General features: G+C 35.9%; 3 protein-coding genes across 3 annotated transcripts; 2 read left to right on the top strand and 1 right to left on the bottom strand.

Moving 5' to 3' along the window:
- Positions 1 to 133: 133 nt before the first annotated feature.
- On the top strand, positions 134 to 9327 carry LOC136811521 (pyruvate kinase PKM-like). Its single transcript, XM_067068147.1, has 10 exons — positions 134 to 357; positions 1127 to 1218; positions 2575 to 2691; positions 3055 to 3181; positions 5047 to 5246; positions 6158 to 6275; positions 6868 to 7028; positions 7339 to 7491; positions 8069 to 8232; positions 8807 to 9327. Exons 1-10 carry the CDS (start codon positions 204 to 206, stop codon positions 9138 to 9140), a joined length of 1620 nt encoding a protein of 539 aa, XP_066924248.1. The 5' UTR covers positions 134 to 203; the 3' UTR covers positions 9141 to 9327.
- Positions 9328 to 11588: 2261 nt separating this feature from the next.
- On the top strand, positions 11589 to 14556 carry LOC136811510 (forkhead box protein B2-like). Its single transcript, XM_067068136.1, has 2 exons — positions 11589 to 11813; positions 13128 to 14556. The coding sequence occupies exon 2, from the start codon at positions 13146 to 13148 to the stop codon at positions 14127 to 14129; it is 984 nt and encodes a 327-aa protein (XP_066924237.1). The 5' UTR covers positions 11589 to 11813; positions 13128 to 13145; the 3' UTR covers positions 14130 to 14556.
- A 1612-nt stretch (positions 14557 to 16168) lies between these two features.
- LOC136811499 (pulmonary surfactant-associated protein A-like) lies at positions 16169 to 18802 on the bottom strand. Its single transcript, XM_067068124.1, has 2 exons — positions 18274 to 18802; positions 16169 to 16723 (listed from the first exon to the last, which is right to left on the bottom strand). Exons 1-2 carry the CDS (start codon positions 18747 to 18749, stop codon positions 16420 to 16422), a joined length of 780 nt encoding a protein of 259 aa, XP_066924225.1. The 5' UTR covers positions 18750 to 18802; the 3' UTR covers positions 16169 to 16419.
- Positions 18803 to 19294: the final 492 nt, after the last annotated feature.

Here is a 19294-nt window from a genome sequence, read left to right as displayed (position 1 = left end):
TACCAGTTCCTTTGACAAGTTCTGTAAGCTGAGCTGGAAAAGCTGGGCCCATCATATTTCCATAGGGCTTTAAGAAGGAAAAGGGTAATTATGGCCAGGCTGCCATTATAGATTTAATTTTTGTTCTAGTTTATTATTTTACTCTCACAGATCTGTCTTCAAAAATACAAACTACCCGTCATTCATAAAAAAAATAAAGCACTATGTCTGGTCAAGAAAATAGAACAGAATACTTGAAAGATGCTTTTAAAAGGCGAACACTATCAACTGCCAAAACGGTCCTGGAGTATCACAGTAAAATCAACATTGATGAAACTGCACCGGTTATTAGAAGTGTCGGTATCATTTGTACCATTGGTAAGTTTTATTTTCACTTTTTCTACCGGGTGCACCAAAAAAAAGTATACAAGTTTGTTGAGATATTGTGAGTTTCAGGATTTAAATTTTTTGTTCATTCTTTTTTTATTGTATAGAGGATGCTCTAACTTGAATTTTGAGCTATCATACATTAGAAGTAGTAAGCACACACATAACATCAAAACCTTTCTTCGAGATTTCAAAAAAAAATTTTCAGCCTTTCCAAAAATATTATCCCACGTGGGAATAGCTTATTTTACCATATTCTTAAATTCTGTAACGAGTTTTGATGAACACAGTTGCATTTTTTTGGTATTTTAATGTGTAAAGAAGGTAAGTGTCAAGAGAAAAGCTTGCTCGTTGTTTTTGATAATTTTTTGAAATTTCGACATGGAAAAAAGTCAGTGTTTTGGAAATAACTTTCGAACTACTTTTTAAAATTTATAGTATATAGTTTTAGTTCCTTTTTTTCTGTCTTTTAATAAAAGTACATTTTAAAAGATCGTCAATGCACAATAAACCAGGGACGTACCTGGACGTACCCACTTAATATCGCTTTGCTTTCTTAGGCTCTTTTTAGGCTTTTTTTAGCTCAAAAGTCTTTTAATGTGTAATTTGTGTAATTGTTTTGGACAACCTATACACAAAAAACTTAAACGAGTAAGTACTGACGTCGAATTTATCAGGGTCATCAATAAAACCATAATATGAGTTAGTGCATAACGGGTTCACAGATTTCAATGAATTATTTTTGTCATCTGCTTTTCAGGGCCCACATCACAAAAAGTAGAGCAGTTGGAAGCACTGATTTCTGCTGGTATGAACATCGCTCGAATGAACTTTTCTCATGGGACACACGAGGTATTGTTAAAATATACATTCTACCAGATTAAAACGATTCTTTCTATAAAATGTTTTATGTAGGACCAAAAATCTGACAATTTCAAGTCTTAAAATAATTGAAAATTATACTTGTATAATTCTGTAATTTAAAAATGCTTTTAAAGACAGAAATTTTACAAATTGCAGACTAAGAACAGAACCCAGAATCACAGAGGAAATACCCTCCCTCAATTTCATATTCTTTCATTCAATATCTCTTTTGGACATTTTAATGACATTTCATCCGTCCAGATTTAGATTACCTACAATTTATAACTAGCTCAAATCGTCTATTATCTTTGTTTGACTAATCATTTATATTATTATCCTAATAATAGCTATTTGCAATTTAACATTTAACCAATTTAGAAAGTAACCACTCTAGTTTTCATTTTTTTGTGAATGTTGGTTTATTTGCTTGGTTTTTATATCAATGAAAACGAGGGCGGTCTCATCATTACTAAAGGCTGCAGAAATCCTATCGTCGTCGCCTTTTTATTTGATCTGGAACCTTGATAAACCCCAAGCGAAACATAGCCTTCGGCCTTTAAAGTGGAGAGACTAGTCTGCCCGTTCATTAAGCCAGGATTTTCTTAGCTCCTTTTGTTTTGTCTGGTGCACGTGCATAGAAAACTAGCAAAATTATGTCTGCTCTGCAACGGGAAAAGTTCGTTTTGATTTGCTTAAATCCAGATTTACTCTATAAGGCTATTGGTAAACCAGCGCCTATACCGTCTTCTACTTTGTGGATCAAAACTGTAGTTCAAACAAATGCTCGAAATGGTTTCAGTTACCCCTTTTCATCCTCGTATGGGTGGATACGTTAACTCGTTATTACTAGGTAGTAATAGTCTAGCATGTGCTAGACGACCATTTCAGTAGAAAATGAACAAAAATAATGGAAGGAACAATGTAGTCTACATACAAACTGATATTACCCTGTAATAATTAGATCATATTTTTCTACAACACCCATATCTTCATGTTACACGAATTATGAATGATTCAAGTTTATATTGGTTATCGAAGATTTTTTACATAATTTTGTAACTGAGACCATGTTCACACGTTACTGTTCCGTTTCGCTCCGGTATGATATTCGTTTCGGATCGAGTGTGTTCATATTGGTTTCGGAACGTTTCGGAGCAAGAAAACGGACCGATCCCGTTTCGATGAAAAAAGTGGAGCGAAACCGTTTCGATCTGTTTTGCTTTGTAACGTCTTCTTTTTTGACGTTTCGAATTTTGACGTTCACACTTGTTTCGGAACCGTTTTGTTTCGGAACGGAACTGTAACCTATGAACATGGTCTGATGTGATCCCTCATTATTTTTAGTACCATGGATCTACCATTGAGAACGTGCGTGCTGCTGCAGCCAAGGTTTACCCTCACCCAATCGCTATCGCGTTGGATACCAAAGGACCTGAAATCAGAACTGGGATGATGAAAAGTGTAAGTCACCTTTTGTTTTAATACTCCTATCAAACCTCATGTTTCAAAAAGATTTCGTTCGACGTGGCCATGGTCGAATAGCACACCGCTATGCAAGCGTCATAATTATTACTTTTAACATTTGACCGAAATTCAATCCCACAATCCTTTTCATCTTGATTTGTAATGCGTGCAAGTTATTAAAACTTCAGAAGCCATTTAACAAATCGGAACTCTCCTTTAAAAGTTTGTCAATTTCTTGATGTAACACTGTAACAGACTTTTATATGACCTCGAAATGATTGAAAAACCCTGCAGCCTGCAGCCTGTCTAACGAAAATATTTTCCATAACCTTAATCTAATTCATTTCCATTCTTCATCAGGGTAAAGATGTTACTTACAAGAAGGGACAAGCCTTAAAGATCTCTTGTAACCCAGCCATGCGTGAACAGTGCGATGAAAATCAACAATATCTGGAATACCCAAGTCTCTGCAAATCTTTAAAAGCAGGTCAGAAAGTCTTTACATTGCATGTAGGATGTTGTTTTTGTTGTTTTTGCATGTTGAATGCAATGACTCCAGATATTCTCTAAATTTAGGCTAGGCCCCTTTCGTATAGCTTTAAGAGTTGGGATTTGTGTGTGTAACATTACTCATTAATAGTGCTTTTTGAACCTTTTTTGATTACGATTGCTGGACTATTTTTCATATTACAGGAAGTACAGTTGACGCTCTCTAATTCGACGTTCTACTATTCGATACCCTCCATTATTTGATAATATTGAAACTCTCATAAACGCCGCTCTACTATTCGCTACACTCTCTTATCCGATGAAAATTCTATTTCCCTTGGAAATCGAATAAGAGAGCGTCAACTGTATTAAGAAAAGCAATGTTGAAAGTTTGTGTCTCAGACGGATTTCTGTGGTATTGAGCTATAATAAAAAGGAAGCTTGTCGTACTACTAGGTCCACTTTCTCAATTTTGAACGAAAAGCTTTCTGTTGAACATTGAAGGTTTTAGTTTTACATAAGTGTTCCCGTTTCATATCAAACACATATCTTATATCAGGCCAGTGTCACCTATTGTTGTATTGCATTCGATTTTGTGCTGAATAAGCAAAAATTGTTTTTGTTTGCTATTTCCGACCAATCTTGCTCCACATCCGTGCGAATTCAATGTGAAAAAGCTTGTGAATTAAAATTGATGAGTAAGCAAACGATATCACTCTTATTTAAAAACAAAACTTTTAAAGGGACATAAAAGTAGTAAAATGTAAACATTGCGCGAACCATGTGTCATTAAAGAGAACAATTAAAATCACGTATCCAAAACAAACTTGTAAAAAAATTGAAACAATCAAAATCAGCCATATTTGTTTTTATTTTTGGACCTACCCCGGTGGGGTGGAGGTCCTATAAATTAACCCATGTTCGTTCGTTCGTTAGTTAGTGTGTTAGTTACCAGCTTTTCTCGAGATTGGTTCATTAGTTTTTTCTGATTTTTGGCACAAAGGTGCATGACCATAAACCCTCGAATGTGACGGAGCCCGATTTTCGAAAAAAAAAATTTTTGGGCAAATTTGGGCCAAAAAACGGCTTAAAAACGGGTTTTTTGGACTTTGTGAAAAATTGGATCATTAATTTTTTCTGGTTTTTAGCATAAAAGTAGGGTACAATCATAGTTAAAGCTTGGCTCAAGCAGATTTTTGCAAAAAAATTTTTTTGGCTCAAAAATCGCATTTTTATCTATAAGAACCACTTTTAATAAAAAACATCAATGTTCTTAGCCATATTATTATTATTATTTTTATTAGTTTTTTTACGATGAAAATGTCACGGTGGAGGGTAATGATTTGAGTTTTCTGTAAACACTTATTATTTTTTGGCTGAAAAACGAATCTTTATCTATAAGAATCACTATTTATGAGCATATATCAATGTTATCAGCCAAATTGTTTTATTATTATTTTTTCTAACAGAAGAAAATGTCACGGTAGAGTGCGACGGTTTGAGTTTTCTGGAAACCTTATTTATTAAGCTGTGCATTTTTCTGATAGTGGTTTTTATAAAGAAAAGCGCTTAATAGCTTTTTTATTTCTTTTTCAAAATCTTTTTCAATAGTGTTGATAGTTTCTCTCAATAGATATGCTTTCATTTTCTTTATTTTTTTTGTATTTTGACCAGTTATGTCTTATGTGTTTCAATGTTCACTGATTAGTTTGATAACCAGGTAGGTCCATAAAAGTATCGCTTGTTTATTTTGACATGTGACATTTGTTTTGATTTTGTATCCCGCTGCATACGGTTTGTTTACAAATTTCGTCAGTACTTTTATGTCCCTTTAACTGGTTTGAATTCTTCTTTTTCTTTCAGGCAGTAAGATTTTTATTGCTGACGGCATGTTGATTTTGGAAGTGCGCGAAGTTTTGAATGACGACATGCTGATGGCTGAAGTTAAGTGCGATGCCACTATCGGTAGCCGGAAGAATTGCAATCTGCCGGGCGCCATAATTGATTTACCTGCCGTGTCCGAGAAAGATCGCTCCGATTTGCTATTCGGTGTGGAACAGAAGGTATGCGCCCAGCTGGCACACAACGTTATTTCAACGTTCATCTAACGTTATATGGACGTCGTGAATATTTGAAACAACGTTGGGTGTCGGAGTCAAATAAAATAGATTAAAGGAAAAAATTTTGACGGGAAGAAAATTTGGCGGATTTGGTGGATTTAGTCAAAATCCGCCAAATTAAGTTCCCGCCAAATTTAATTTTTTCCGTCATCCGCCAAATTTAAGTTGCTATATTTATTCCCCCAAATGTACGCTATTTCAGGCTTTAAAACAGGTTTTTCTTTTTTAATGGCGGCATTTTTTGGACAAAAATGTCCTTCGTCCGCCAAATTAAATTCCCGCCAAATTTAATTTTTCAAGTTAACCGCCAAATCAAATTCACACTGAAAAAACTTTTTTGACCATCCGCCAAATTAAATTCCCGCCAAAATTTCTTCCATTAATGTAGATTTTTTTTTAACTTCGACTGGGTTATAGACATCGATAGTACACTACGAAGGGTGAACTTTCCAATAATGCAGTGGTCGGAAACGTTTAGATTTTTTAGAGAGAAAATGCTTGGCGTCAGCAGCCAGGGTAAAATTCAACTTTGTCGAGCGTAACGCTGAGTTGTAATGCCTAATGGTTAGATTGGATACGTGATTTTAATTGTTAGATTATCTAATGTCACCTCACAACACATTTTATTCTAGAAATGTTGCATCTAAAAATCAATGTCTTAAATAAAACTTAAGTTTACAAAATAATAAACACAAAACATACCTCTAAATCCCGTTTTTAAACCATCTTATGTTATAATTGTATTACAAAACTACGAGGAGACTGGGTGAAAAATAGTTTTCTAGAAAAACTTCTCATTTCGATCAATAAACGTTTACTAATGACTATAATACTTTGATATCTTTATCTCCCAGGTTGACATGGTTTTTGCCTCGTTTATCCGAAAGAAAGAAGACATTTTTGATATCCGTAAAGTTTTGGGTGAAGAAGGCAAAAGCATTAAAATCATTGCCAAAGTTGAGAACCATGAAGGTGAGAGTAGTTTCTTTCTTCTTCTGATAGGTCATACCGTATTTTGAGCTTATGCAGCAATCCCTTCTAATCCCGGCACCCTTCCCTTGTAGATAAGAAAGAAAGATAGAAAATAGAGAGGGTGGAATGACCAATTGGACTTTTTTACTTTATCTTTCTGGGTAAAGTCTCGAACAGTGATTCCAACCTTCATAATATAAGTTACCAACACGCTAAAGCTCTGAAGGTTGGGAAACTTTTCAACATCTGGAACATTACGGAATTTCGCAAGCCTTCGTTTTTGGGGATTGGCGGGTCTAACCGAAATATTTTCAGGTTTACCACCGCCCAAGGGTAGTTTCACCTGACTGAGTATGCGGCGCATCAAAGGCCGACTTTCGTTCCTCTCCAATGTTAACTTGGACTGCTTCTCTAGAGCTTTAGCCTGGACGGTCGCCAATCTGCCATTGGAATATCAGATTACGCTAATTGAAAGTCTGAAAACTTTCGTCTCGCCTTTATTAGAGTAGTACAATCAGGTACGTTACAAATACTACTAGGAAAGATTCAATCTGAAACTTTCCTTAAAACATATCTATCTTTAATACACAAGGAATCACCAACATAGATGAGATTGTGGAGCACTCAGATGGTGTGATGGTAGCACGTGGTGACATGGGTATGGAAATCCCCCTGGAAAAAGTCTTCTTAGCTCAGAAACTCATCATCTCCAAATGTAACAAGAATAAAAAGCCTGTCATCTGTGCTACACAGGTTAGTCAACGAATGCTAATTCCAGCCTACTTCACATTCCTTGTCTCGTCTTTCTTGGCTTCACTGGTTTTCTTCCATCGTCTGCCATGTAAAGAAACACCAATTTGTTTACCGTATAACTACGAATGTAGTCGACCCCTATATTACGAGTATACTACGAAGTTAGATTTTATAGTTATAATCACTGATCGGATTAATACCCCTTCCCTTCTGTCTCAGATGGAGAAAAAAACACTTCTAAAACTGGGTATTGCAATTTCTTTGACAGAACATCCACCTTACATTAAATCAAATGTTTTTGTTTGTTTAGATGTTGGAGTCGATGATCAAAAACCCACGTCCGACGCGTGCAGAGATTACGGACGTCGGAAATGCAGTGACGGATGGTTGTGATTGCGTCATGTTGTCTGGTGAATCAGCCAACGGTGCTTATCCTGTGGAAGCCGTCACTTATATGCATAAGGTGCGGTTATTGCGGTTATACTCCCCTCTTGGGATAACTCCAACCTTACTACTATAGTGCACCATTGAAATGATCGAAATCTGGATTATAATTATTATAATCTCCGAAATCGAAAGGCAAAAAATAGATTTGCAAACTGATTTCCACACGCATTTTTTTTTTAATAAGCAACACCAATTTTTGGGTCAATCCTGGGGTTTCTTAGCATTCTAGCTCATTTGCTTAAAATCTTGCTTTGGCCACCCCTTAATATTACACTATATTTCTGCTTACCTTATCGGTCCCCTTTCACCCGTGCTAATTTAGCACCTGTCCTTATTAAGCTGAAGTTCAATTCCTTACGCTGTCCCTTACTACGCCAGCGACGAAAAAATAACGCCAATTAGGACCGGTGTAACAGAGTCAATAAGATATTAGGTTGAGGGCTATCGTTTACCACGGTTAGATTATCTAAAAAAGCTTTTACTTTACGAGAAAGTGAAAAAAATCATCTAATTTGAGGCCTTTTAGCAAACTGGCTGCTTTTAAAATAACGTGTACTTTACATTGTGGATTATGATTTTATTTTCATCAACAGATCTGCAAAGAAGCATTTTCGGCTATCCACTACGAGAAACGTTTCCAAGAACTGACTGCTTCCTCTCACTCCACCGACACTGCCGAGATTGTTGCTCTTTCCGCCGTCTCCGCTGCTTTCAAAGTCAGTGCGGCTGCCATTATTGTGTTAACCACATCAGGAAGGTACGTTGGATGTAATTTAATTTAATGGGATTAAATTTCGCGGTTGAGCTCATCCTCGAAATTTTAAGATTCTGTGGGGACCTAATTTTGCGGATGGCACTACCTTATCGGTCAAAACTTAGTCGGCCCTAATATTTGTTTGTCACCTCGTCAAAATTTAGTCGCTACAAGCAGATGGAAAATAGGAGAAAGCTTAAAATACTGGAAAATAAGGAAAACTTTTAATTAGGCCCAAATTTTTAGTCGGCCCTAATTCTAGTCACCAAGCCAAAATTTAGTCACTTAGGGTCGACTAAGTTAAGTCCTTTCCGAATTTCCGTCGGGACTTAAAAAAGTCTGCGACCGCAGTCAGAGGCAACCCGAAGGCTCTAAGTCTGATGGTAAGTTGTGACGGAATAATTCCAAGGCAAACTTAAAATCCGTAAATATAAAAAACTCTAAAGCGCCGAAAACGCTATATTGTCATAAGCCGTGTGTCCTAGCCTAGTGAATACGGGCTTGATTAAACTATATGACAAGATATATGAGATATAATAATCAGTACTTAATTCGTTCAATTCTTTTTTCTTTACAGATCGGCCACTTTGTTGTCTCATTTCTGTCCAAACTGTCCAATCATTGTCATCACACGTTCAGCACCAGTTGCCAGGAAGCTTCATGTCTACCGAGGTCTCTTCCCATTAGAATATCCATACGCCAGAAAGGGGACTTGGACAGAAGACATTGATGCACGGTTGGATTTTGGAATCAAGAAAGGATTAGACATGGGTTTCATTTTACCAAGTTCAAAAGTGATTTTCGTGTGTGGTTACCAACCTGGTTCGTCTACCACCAATACAATGAGAATCCTGTCAGTTGAAGGTGATCACCACATTGGCACACCTGAGAGCAACATAGTCTTCAAATAAGAGATGGGAACTTATCGCATCTTATCTCAAACACGTGACCATCGTAACCAAGAATAGGAACGTGAGCTTTGCGATTCAATTTTTAGTTTTTGAGGATGTGTAATTTTTTTGTAATGTGTGGTTTTGTTTTTGTGGTGTTGGTTCCGTTTCAGTTTTGCTCTTCTTTATAGCATGTTTTTCTCACATTGGATAGTATTTTGTATAAGTTTTGTTGAAATTACTTCTAAATACGCTTAAAAAGAAATATAATATTGTATTTTATTTAAAAAATTTTTTGAAAATCGATTTCCAAAATTGATTACTAAATTGATTACTAAATTGATTGAAAGATTGTACACGCTTTTTTATAAGAATGGTGGTTTTTCATTTCATCATGGATATTCTGAACTTTTTTTGGCAAAAATCATCCTAAAATATTTTTGTGCGATATAACATTTTTTGGAAATTTACCTCCTGACTTTTGACCCCCGGACAGCAGGTCTAACCCCCGGACACGTATTAGTTGACCCCCTGGACATGGACAATCAAAATTACCCTCAAACAGAGCAAGTTTACCCCAGGACAAGGCAAATTTTGTAGATTTTCCACTACCCTCTTCCCCCGGACACTATATCCTCCACCACCATTTACGAACATTTTCTGGAAGAGTTCCTTACGGTTTTCTTGGGTTAAGATTGAAATTCGACCTAAAGTTTAAAAATGTTATTCTTCGGTTCAGTTGCTATATTCCATGATGCCGATATTCTTACCATATATTTTATTTTTTAGCCAATTATATCATAAGTATTCTTATAAAGTACCTTATCGGGGAAAAATGTCGGAGTTTTACTTAGTCCGTTTTTTTTGTCGGGGATTTCATCACCTAGAGGCATTTTAGTCACTTTTCCCCGACCAAAATTTCAAATTCGTCACTTTCACCCGACTAAATTGTCCAAAAGAAATGGTTTCCTCACTAATTCGACGTTTAAAGCACTAATTTCGGTAAATAAAGGTGTAAAAAAATTAGATTTAAATTTTGGTTGCGGTATAAAATTTTGGGTAAATGTTTTGGTCGCGGATAAAAAAATCGGGTACAAGTTTTGGTCAGGTGATAAGATGTCTGTGAAATATTTCGTCGGGGAAAAATTTCGTCACCCCCTCAAAATTTTCGTCACTTTCCCCCGACATTTTTTTCCCCGGTAAGGTATATTCTTTTAAAAAGCGTGTATCTTTTTGGACAAAGAAAATGTAATCGATGTATTGAATGCGAAAACTACAGGCTTTTTTATAAGAATATACACGTTGTTTTTTTTATTAGAACACCTAAAATTTGGCTGAGCCTGGATGTGCTTATTTTTTTTAGCAATTTTCAGCCTAAAATGTTCTTAAATGCGTTCTTAATTTTTCAGACTACGCTAAACCGACAATATGATACAAAATAAAGAGCACTTAAATTTGGCAAAATTTGGACAATATTTGACTCTCGAATTTTGAAGATCCACCCCTAAATTCGGTTAAAACTGCTTAAAAAGAGGAAAAAATTGTAGTTTCTTGTCATTTTTCCAAACTGAGGCTGGGCATGTTCTTAAGATGTTCTTAATTTTTCGACGAATTTCAGCCTATACGTTCTTATAAACTAGGTTCTAATAAAAAAAAACGTGTACTTTACTTTAAGTTTCATGTTAATACAATCATCAGCTGGTGATGTCTCACTCGTCATAATTATTTCAACTAGAAATTTGTAGACAATCACCAGCTAAAAATGTCTTTAGCCGTATATCGGCTAAAGGCGGCAAATCTCTGGACAAAGGAAATATAGCTTATTAAGCATCCTCTATAAGGAGCACGAATCCGTTAGTGGATGCCAGCAGCCTACATTTACTTTTAATAGGGGGGGGCATCAAAATTTTTCGAAAGTGCCTCCCCAGTTTGCCCGGTTTTTTGTCGACCCATAACGCTACTGGTTCTAATATTTCAGATAAGATTTCAGTTTGTAACCTTTTAAAAACTAGTGACCTCGTCTTCCTCTTCTTTGATAAAAACTTTTTTATAGAATTTTTAGACAATGGCAAAAAAAGTTGAAGTTGTAGAGGTTATGTGAATAAACGAGCATGTTCATCTGGCAAACGTTTTTTCTGTATGATTTGAGCAAATATCTCTCTACCTGCACTCAAAGATGAACTCGGAGACGGGGGTTTTGTTGTTGCGGTAGTAAGCACTTTTCCCTAATTTCTGATTGCATTCTTTCTAAATTTGACCTGAATTCATTTTACAAAGTATACTTTCGCCTTCGTTGATCATTCTTCTAAAACAAGACCTTGTTTGTAAACTATACGTAGAATAAAAAGAAATTGATTTAAAGTTTGTAAACAAAATAAAAAAAACTTTATTTCTGATCAAACGAAACCTCCTGATTTTATTTTTTCTCTCTTTTGTTTCATACAGAGTTGAGTCGGGACAAACAGAATGTAATATGTTTCACCCAATCAGAAATGAGTTTTTAATCACGTGATACACGGAAACAAAGGAAAATCATACATAAAATGTAAAACGTGGGGACCAACCAGAAAATATTTACACGATTATCAGTAAACTTATTTTCAAGAAAAATCAAAAAACATATCACACACAAAGAAATTCTTGAGGAACGAAGTCGAAATCAGCTAAGAAGAAATCAGTTTTGTTGTTAAACATGTGAGTGTTTTGTTTGTCAATTATTTACAAACTTTTTCATTCTTTTCTTTTTTCGTTTTGTTTTCTATTTCTAATGTAATTATTTATTAACAAATCTTATTATTGCTTCGGCAACTCTTCACCAAGAGAACAAACAAATTAGAAGATACATTCCATTGAAATTAAAGCTTGCACCATCAGACTAGTCTGGAGGCCCGTTTTCCGAATGCTCTTTTCCCATAACCCCCCCCCCAACATTTTGCAAAGTAATTTTTTTTTACTTTAAAAAATCTTATATATACTGTTTAAAGGGGTGAAATACAGTAAGGGTGAAAAGTCGAAAATTTTCTTCGTCGCCCAACCATGGTGGGCGAAAGAATTCCTTTTTATAAGATTAACGAGGCTCAAATTCTTAAAAAATAAGACGAAAAATAACATTTTTTATAAGGAACCTTAACTTAGCTCCGTCCTCCGAGCTTGGGGCTCCTTATTATTCCAAAGAATTTCAGCCTAGAAGTTCCTTATGGAGTTCTTTACCTACTTAGCTGCTAAGATTGCTAAGTATGTAGTTCATGAACGTTGTTTAATCAATATTGCGTCATATTTTTGTTTCAATTTTTGCAAATGAGTGTAAAAGTTCAAGTTAAACTTAAACTCTCTGTTCCTTAACTTATTTTATTATTCTCAGCTTGAGCAATTTCTTAATTTTCCAACAATTTTCAGCCTCAAGTTCCTTATAAACTTGTTCCTTATAAAAAAAAACGTGTGTAATTTCAGAAGTAGCTACTCAGTAAAAAAAGTAAGATAGACAGACCTGAATACCTCAATTTTGGTCTTAATATAATATGAGGCTTAAAGGAACCGAACAAATGAATCTTACAAAAAAGCATGTATGCACACCACGCATTCAGACAAATATTCATTTTCGGTACACCCGGTAAAAACGTAGTGGTCCTGAGTCTGATTGTTCTTATTAGATACAATCATGGTCAAAATCTATTGAGAATTTAGCTTAGCTCGGATGAGAAAGTCGCATTTGGGCTAATTGATAGATTTATTCGAGTATTTCAATTCAGGATGGGTTTAGAGACTTCCAGACCATATTGTGAGCCCTATATTGGACCGTTCTTGAACTTTTCGATCCTTAGATCCGAAGCTCCTAAGTCTAGCGTTCAAACTCAGGGTTAAAACTGTCCTTCCAACCTAATTAGAGCGTAAATCGTTTGTGGTTAAAAGATTTCGTTGGAGATTCCCTTTTTTCTCAAACATTACGACCTTGATTGTAGTTCTTGCAGAAAAGAAGTATATTTTTTTCAATTTTTTTATCTTCCTCAGAGACAAGACACGTACAAGATGAACACCATAGCTGCAATTGAAGTTGCTGCCGGTTGCCGAAAACTGACCAAACATTCAATTGAATCCTTAACCTCTCCTATAGAAAGCGAAAACGGCAGCGATGGAGGAAGCACATCTCCTAAAAAGGAGAACAAAGATCGTAATAAGGTGCACTCCGACAAGGTGACTTCTTACACTGAGATGATCGCTAGAGCCATCTTAGCATCACCAAATGTCATGGCAACTCTAGCAGATATCTATAGTCACCTCATTTCAAAATATCCTCTTCTGAAAGGCCGAGGTAAATCGTGGAAAAATAGTGTCAGACACACTTTATCATTGAATGAATGGTTCATCAAAATCCCCAAACTTGACAACGCAAAATGTTGTTATTGGTCAATCCATCCGTCCTACCTCCAACGTTTCAGGAAAGGGGATTTTCAAAAACAGCGGAAAGCAGCCATCACTAAATTACGGACACATCATCACAATTCCGGACATCATCATAACCGGTATTACGATTTAAACTACGACATTAGCCCAACTATGGATTACCATTTTCCTACTCATTTCAACGAAATGAATAATACTTCCGTTTCACCTCACGCCAACTTTTCATCATGGCCAAGTAGATCGCCCTATGAGGAATACCAAACATTCTTTCCACCCTCTGGTACCGCCCAACAATATCAAAGCCCGTACCAACCAACTCAAATGTACAATCAACAAGGAACGCCCCCACCCTATCCAGTCCACCCGGCTACTAATTATCCACACTCATATTATGGAGCGCCGGAACATGAAAATTTTTTTAATTATCGACCAGCCGAAACGAATAATTACTATAACGCTCCACCATCCCACATGAGATGTGGCATCAATCGGACAGTTGATCCTTACAGACCCACAGAGAGGGAACCTGCTTCTGTATTGGACAATCAACAAAGTAACCCACATCAACCAATTAACTCCGAAATGAAAGCTGAATCAACGGGATGTTAACATTTTTCATTATCGTGAAACTGTATGTATATTTGAAGTTGTGTATCTATTTCAAATCTTTTTTTCTGACTGACTGACATGCTAAGAAATATGTATTATATTTTTAGGCCTTATTTTAATTCGATATTAAATTCATTAAATTCATTATGAATTTAATTTGCTTGGGACGAGATGGAGTTTTTACAAGCTCTTTTTTGATTTGGTTGGTCGTTAACCAGTAATAAAACAATTTTGTTACTTTTTCTAAAGAAAAAAAATTTTATTACTTCAAATGACCAATTATTATAAAGTATCTTATAAAAACTCCATCTCATTTGATTTGCTTAGGATTTTTCGGATATTATTTTCCATTCATCTGTAAATAATGTTCAGTGTATATTATTTTATGTACTTTATTATAACCATATAGTCTCTATCACCCATAAAGAAAACTAGTTTCGTAAAGAAAACTATGTATCCATAAAATTCAATCCTAAAACGTCCAAAATCTCATTCTCTGAGACGCCCCCTTCTCACAGACATGTTTGGAATTATATACCAATTTTAGTCCCCACTAAAAATAAACGAATAAAAAAATCTTCACTGAAAACAATTAATTCAAAACCCCCGGTTATAAAATTATGAGAGTATCGATCCCCATCGAGTTTCAATCCGTTATTTTTACCCTCCCTGGTTGAAAAAAATCCCATCGGGTCTGTGAGAAGGAGGTGTCTACTAACGGGTTCCCAACCCCTTAAAAATTGAAATATTTAAAAAATATCACGAAATTCTTTTAAGGGATACTAAATTTTAGCCACCAACCGTAGATGCGGACCTTAAGTGTGCGTTTTCAGGCTCCTTAAAGTGCACTGAAATGGTTGATATTCAAATCCCTGGAAATTTGCTCAAATTTGGCTAGAATTTCTTTTGACCATAAGATTCCGATTTCAAAGGCCTTACTTTGGGCCACACACATGTTCAGTTTTAAATCGAATGCCTCCCCCGGAAATATCAGTAAAAGCTGGATGCTGATACAACAACACGAGGTAAAACATGATGAAAAGGTAAAACAATTTTATAAGAATGGTTGTATAATTTTAAAAATAAACTTGAAAATAGTAAAAAAAAAAAATTACACTACTGTCGGCGGTTTCACATCGATCAGATTATCAAATGTTAGGCTCTGTGCGCATCCATCCATCATGTTTTGATATAGGGGGATGCGTATCGTTTATAAAATGCCCGTCTAGAAGCTTGATTAGTAAGTCATAATTTAAATATCATAAAATTTCATTGAATTTGAATTAAAATTTTGAACGGCTAAGGGTTTAATACAATAATTTTGGAGCCGTTTATCCCATACACATTTTTCATAAGAATACACTTTATAAGAAAGTCCATGATGAAAATGGCCAACAAACTAAGAATATGCTAAGAATATCATCATCATGGAATTTTGCTACTAAAGCTAAGAATGCCATTTTAAGAGCATTTTCAATCATCAATTATCCCCAAGTTAGGCTCAACCCTTTTGCAAAAGTGCCATTTTATGCTTGAGAGGTATGTACTGAATGTTAAATCTAGTATAAATTAGGATCCTAACCTAAGAATGTGCTGTAAGAATATATTAAGATGATTTTCGAACCGTTTTGGAAGGTTTCTGAATCTTCTGAATACTTCTGAATATTTTAGGATGATTTTCCCAAAAAAAGTTAAGAATATCCATGATGAAACGGATTTACACCATTCTTATAAAAAAATGCCCACCCTTTATCTTTTGCACATCTTGTAATGGGCATGTTAGGATTTGAAAATGGCAGAATACCAAGACATTACCTCGAAAAAATAAAAAACAGGTCAAAGTTGGCGGATTTACATCATACGATAAAAAAAGCGTGTATACCAGGACAGGAACTGTATATACTATACGCATCCCTTATAACAGAACATGACAGAGACAGGGCCCACGCCACTGGGGTTTGCAGTTGGACCATGGCCCCCACTTTTTTGGAAAGTAAAAATATCTGGTTGCGCCGCCTTAGGCTCTATATTCAGGGGGTGGGGGCACTTTCAATTTCATGGCGTGGGCCGTGAGAGGGATGCGTGTAGCCTAGGCCCTCTATGCCTAGGCAAATGTTTGAAAATTGATTATCATCAAACATTTAAGTAATAGTAAATATAATTTGATAAATAAATGCATTTATGAATCCGGAAAGTGGCAATATCTTTTTATTTCAAAAGTGTATTCAGAATTTATCCAAAAGAGATGTGAAAAATCGGTACATATTATAGTTCGGAGTAGAAAAACCAATCACTCAATGCAAGATGGACATCTTTGTTGCCAAATATTAGTTGATAAGGCTTGTACCAGTGATATTCCATTATCATCATAATCGACTTTGAATTCACAAATATATGCATGATCTTCTGTACAAGGGACAAGCTTAAAACAACCAGGTGCATCCGAATTGGCATTCTCAAAATCTAACAAAACACACCCTGTAGCACCAGTTGGTGGTGTACCAGTACACCAGTTTCGGTAATCAGAAATATCATTATCAATCCACCTGAATTCCGAATTAGCGATGTCATTTACGAGTCCAATCCAAATAGTGCTATGATAAAAAAAATTTGCTACAATAAGCAGATATGAAATAGGTAAAAGTTGGTTATTGGAGATTTATTACCGATTTATTGATCCAATAACCAACGAAAACCTATTGTATATGTTTTATTATATGCCAAGAGGCAAAAAGAACAAAACATTAATTATGTAAACATAATCGAACATTTGAATCCCGGTTCGAATATTTTTCTTGCTTTCGTAATAAGTTTCTTAATTTCTTTGAGTCTTAAAATTAGTTCACGAAATCGACAATAGATTTATTTTAATAAATTTCTTTGTTAAACAACAAGAGTGAAATATCAAACTTTGAGAGCAAACTTTGACGAAAAAAAGAACTCTACCGTTCTACCGTGCTATAATCCAGCGGGATGTACTAGGGTTGCAAGCTGACGGGGGGGGGGGTTGTGCTGCCCCGATTTTCGACCTTTGGACCCTTACCGAATTTCACGACCCTTATTTATTGAAACAAATTCGACCAAATTTCGATCTTTCCAGGGGGTAAAAAAGTTGAAATTTTTCTATTTCTCCGACCCTTAGTTGGACTGAAATTTGATTTTCTGATTTTTCCAACCCTTAGCGGGACTTTGGAAATCGAAAAAAGATACCCGAAGAGGACTCGGGGCTATAAAACAGCCATTGAATAATTCCTGATATACCATAGCTATTATACCACAGTGGTTTTAAATAATGTAAAATGCTCTTAATCATGAAGGCTATTGTAATGGCCAATTTTAAAATTAAAATTTGATAGGTCGATTTTTAACGTTATTGAGCATTTTCTGAAAGTAACTTTTTTATTCCATTGAGCGTAGCTTTTGATCTAATGAACCAAATTTTATAAATGACCCATCAAAATTTAAGTTTATTTTTCTTCTTTCCAATGAAAAAGGATTGGTTATTTTTAAGATTTTAGACTTCCGGAAAATTCACTTTAAAGAGAGAAACTTTTTTGTGGCGCACCCGCAAATCTTTTTTCCGTACATGGACGGGAGTATCATCGACGGTCGGGAGTATCTCATCTTGACGGTCGGGAGTATAATCGACGGTCGGGAGTATCTCATATTGACGGTCGGGAGTATCATCGACGGGCGGGAGTATCTTAAACTTATCTTAAACCTTGATATATCGACCCGACCGGGGTTCGAACCCACCAAATGAAAGAGTTTTTGAGCCACACTCGCACAGCAGAACACAAAATTTGGAAATACTTATCGAATGACAAAAAAAGACGGGGGTAATGTAATTATAACATGGGTAAAATCAACCCTTTTTTAACCTGACTGAAATTCGAGCAGTTACTAGCAACCCTGTGGGGCCCAAGGCGCCGAGTATGCACCCGGCACAGTGACAAGCCGTTACTACCAACCATGACCTAAGCAATTCCAAACAACAAAACCAAACAACAAAGATGAGATACTCCCGACCGTCAATGATACTCCCGTCCGTGTACGGAAAAAAATTTGCGGCGTACCCGGTAGGATTTTTCTTCAAACCGAAAAACTTTCCAGTAGTGTCTAAAGAAAGGGAAAGTTTACTTACTTTAAAGAAAGAAATCTTGCAGTAATATATATATTTTCTCTCGTATTGTAAAGACCAACCAGGTTTGCCATATTTGCTTCGCATAGGTCCCGAGCAGCTTGCCAAGAAAGCATTGGAGTAGCACCTTCAGGAACAAAGTAATGACTTTTGATTCCACAGCCACATAGTTCTATTGGACCAGGGGGTCCTGGAGGCCCTGCATTACCTCTGACACCTCTGTCTCCTGTAGCACCTGGTGGGCCTAAAGGACCTTCCCCACCTAGATCGCCAGTAGGACCAGCGATGGTTCCTGGAGGGCCTGGAGGTCCGGCAACACCGTCATCTCCTTCCAGTCCTGATGATCCTTGAGGTCCCATTAGCCCTGGTGGCCCTGCGGGGCAACCAGCACTACAATGATCACAATCATTTTCCAATGAACAACTTAAGGCGGTTGCAACAAAAAGCAATCTGATAAACCAAACTTTCAGTTTCATCATCACTTCTTTATAGATTATTGATGTATATGCTATATTTTTTTAAATCCAACACTCAAAATATGATTTCTGATTAATGATAACAGAAATCTATTCGTTAACCTTTTTATACCGTTGTCTTTGAGAAAATGAAGAAAAGGAATGCAAAATATTAAGAAAACAAATGAAAAACAAAGAAAATATTACATAAAAACATTGTCAAATGTTCCGGTTAGGTAAATTATCTTTTCTCGTTTTCGGTAAAGCCAACCCGGAGATATGATCGATTGCCGTCTGTTATGTATTAACAATCTATTGAATTCGGTCTTGTCTTTATTTTCCCGCCACTTGACAGTGACATGAATGCTTTACGGCTCCGGTAATTATGAGATAAGCAATTATATTCTTTGTCATAACATAAGGATGTTAATATTAAAATAAAAATCTGTCAACAAGTATGCGGAAGCCTTACAAATTACTAGAGGGGTTATTACTTTGGGCTTTAAAGAAGAAGGATAGTGTTAGTAACTGAGTAACTTTCAGATAGCCTGAGATCAGATCGTGATTGT

Source organism: Clytia hemisphaerica, unplaced genomic scaffold (genome assembly GCF_902728285.1).
Source record: "Clytia hemisphaerica strain Z4C2 unplaced genomic scaffold, Clytia hemisphaerica genome assembly, whole genome shotgun sequence".
In the NCBI taxonomy this organism is placed as follows: domain Eukaryota; kingdom Metazoa; phylum Cnidaria; class Hydrozoa; order Leptothecata; family Clytiidae; genus Clytia; species Clytia hemisphaerica.
Note: the sequence above shows the minus strand (reverse complement) of the source record. Positions and strands in the feature narration are given on the sequence as shown.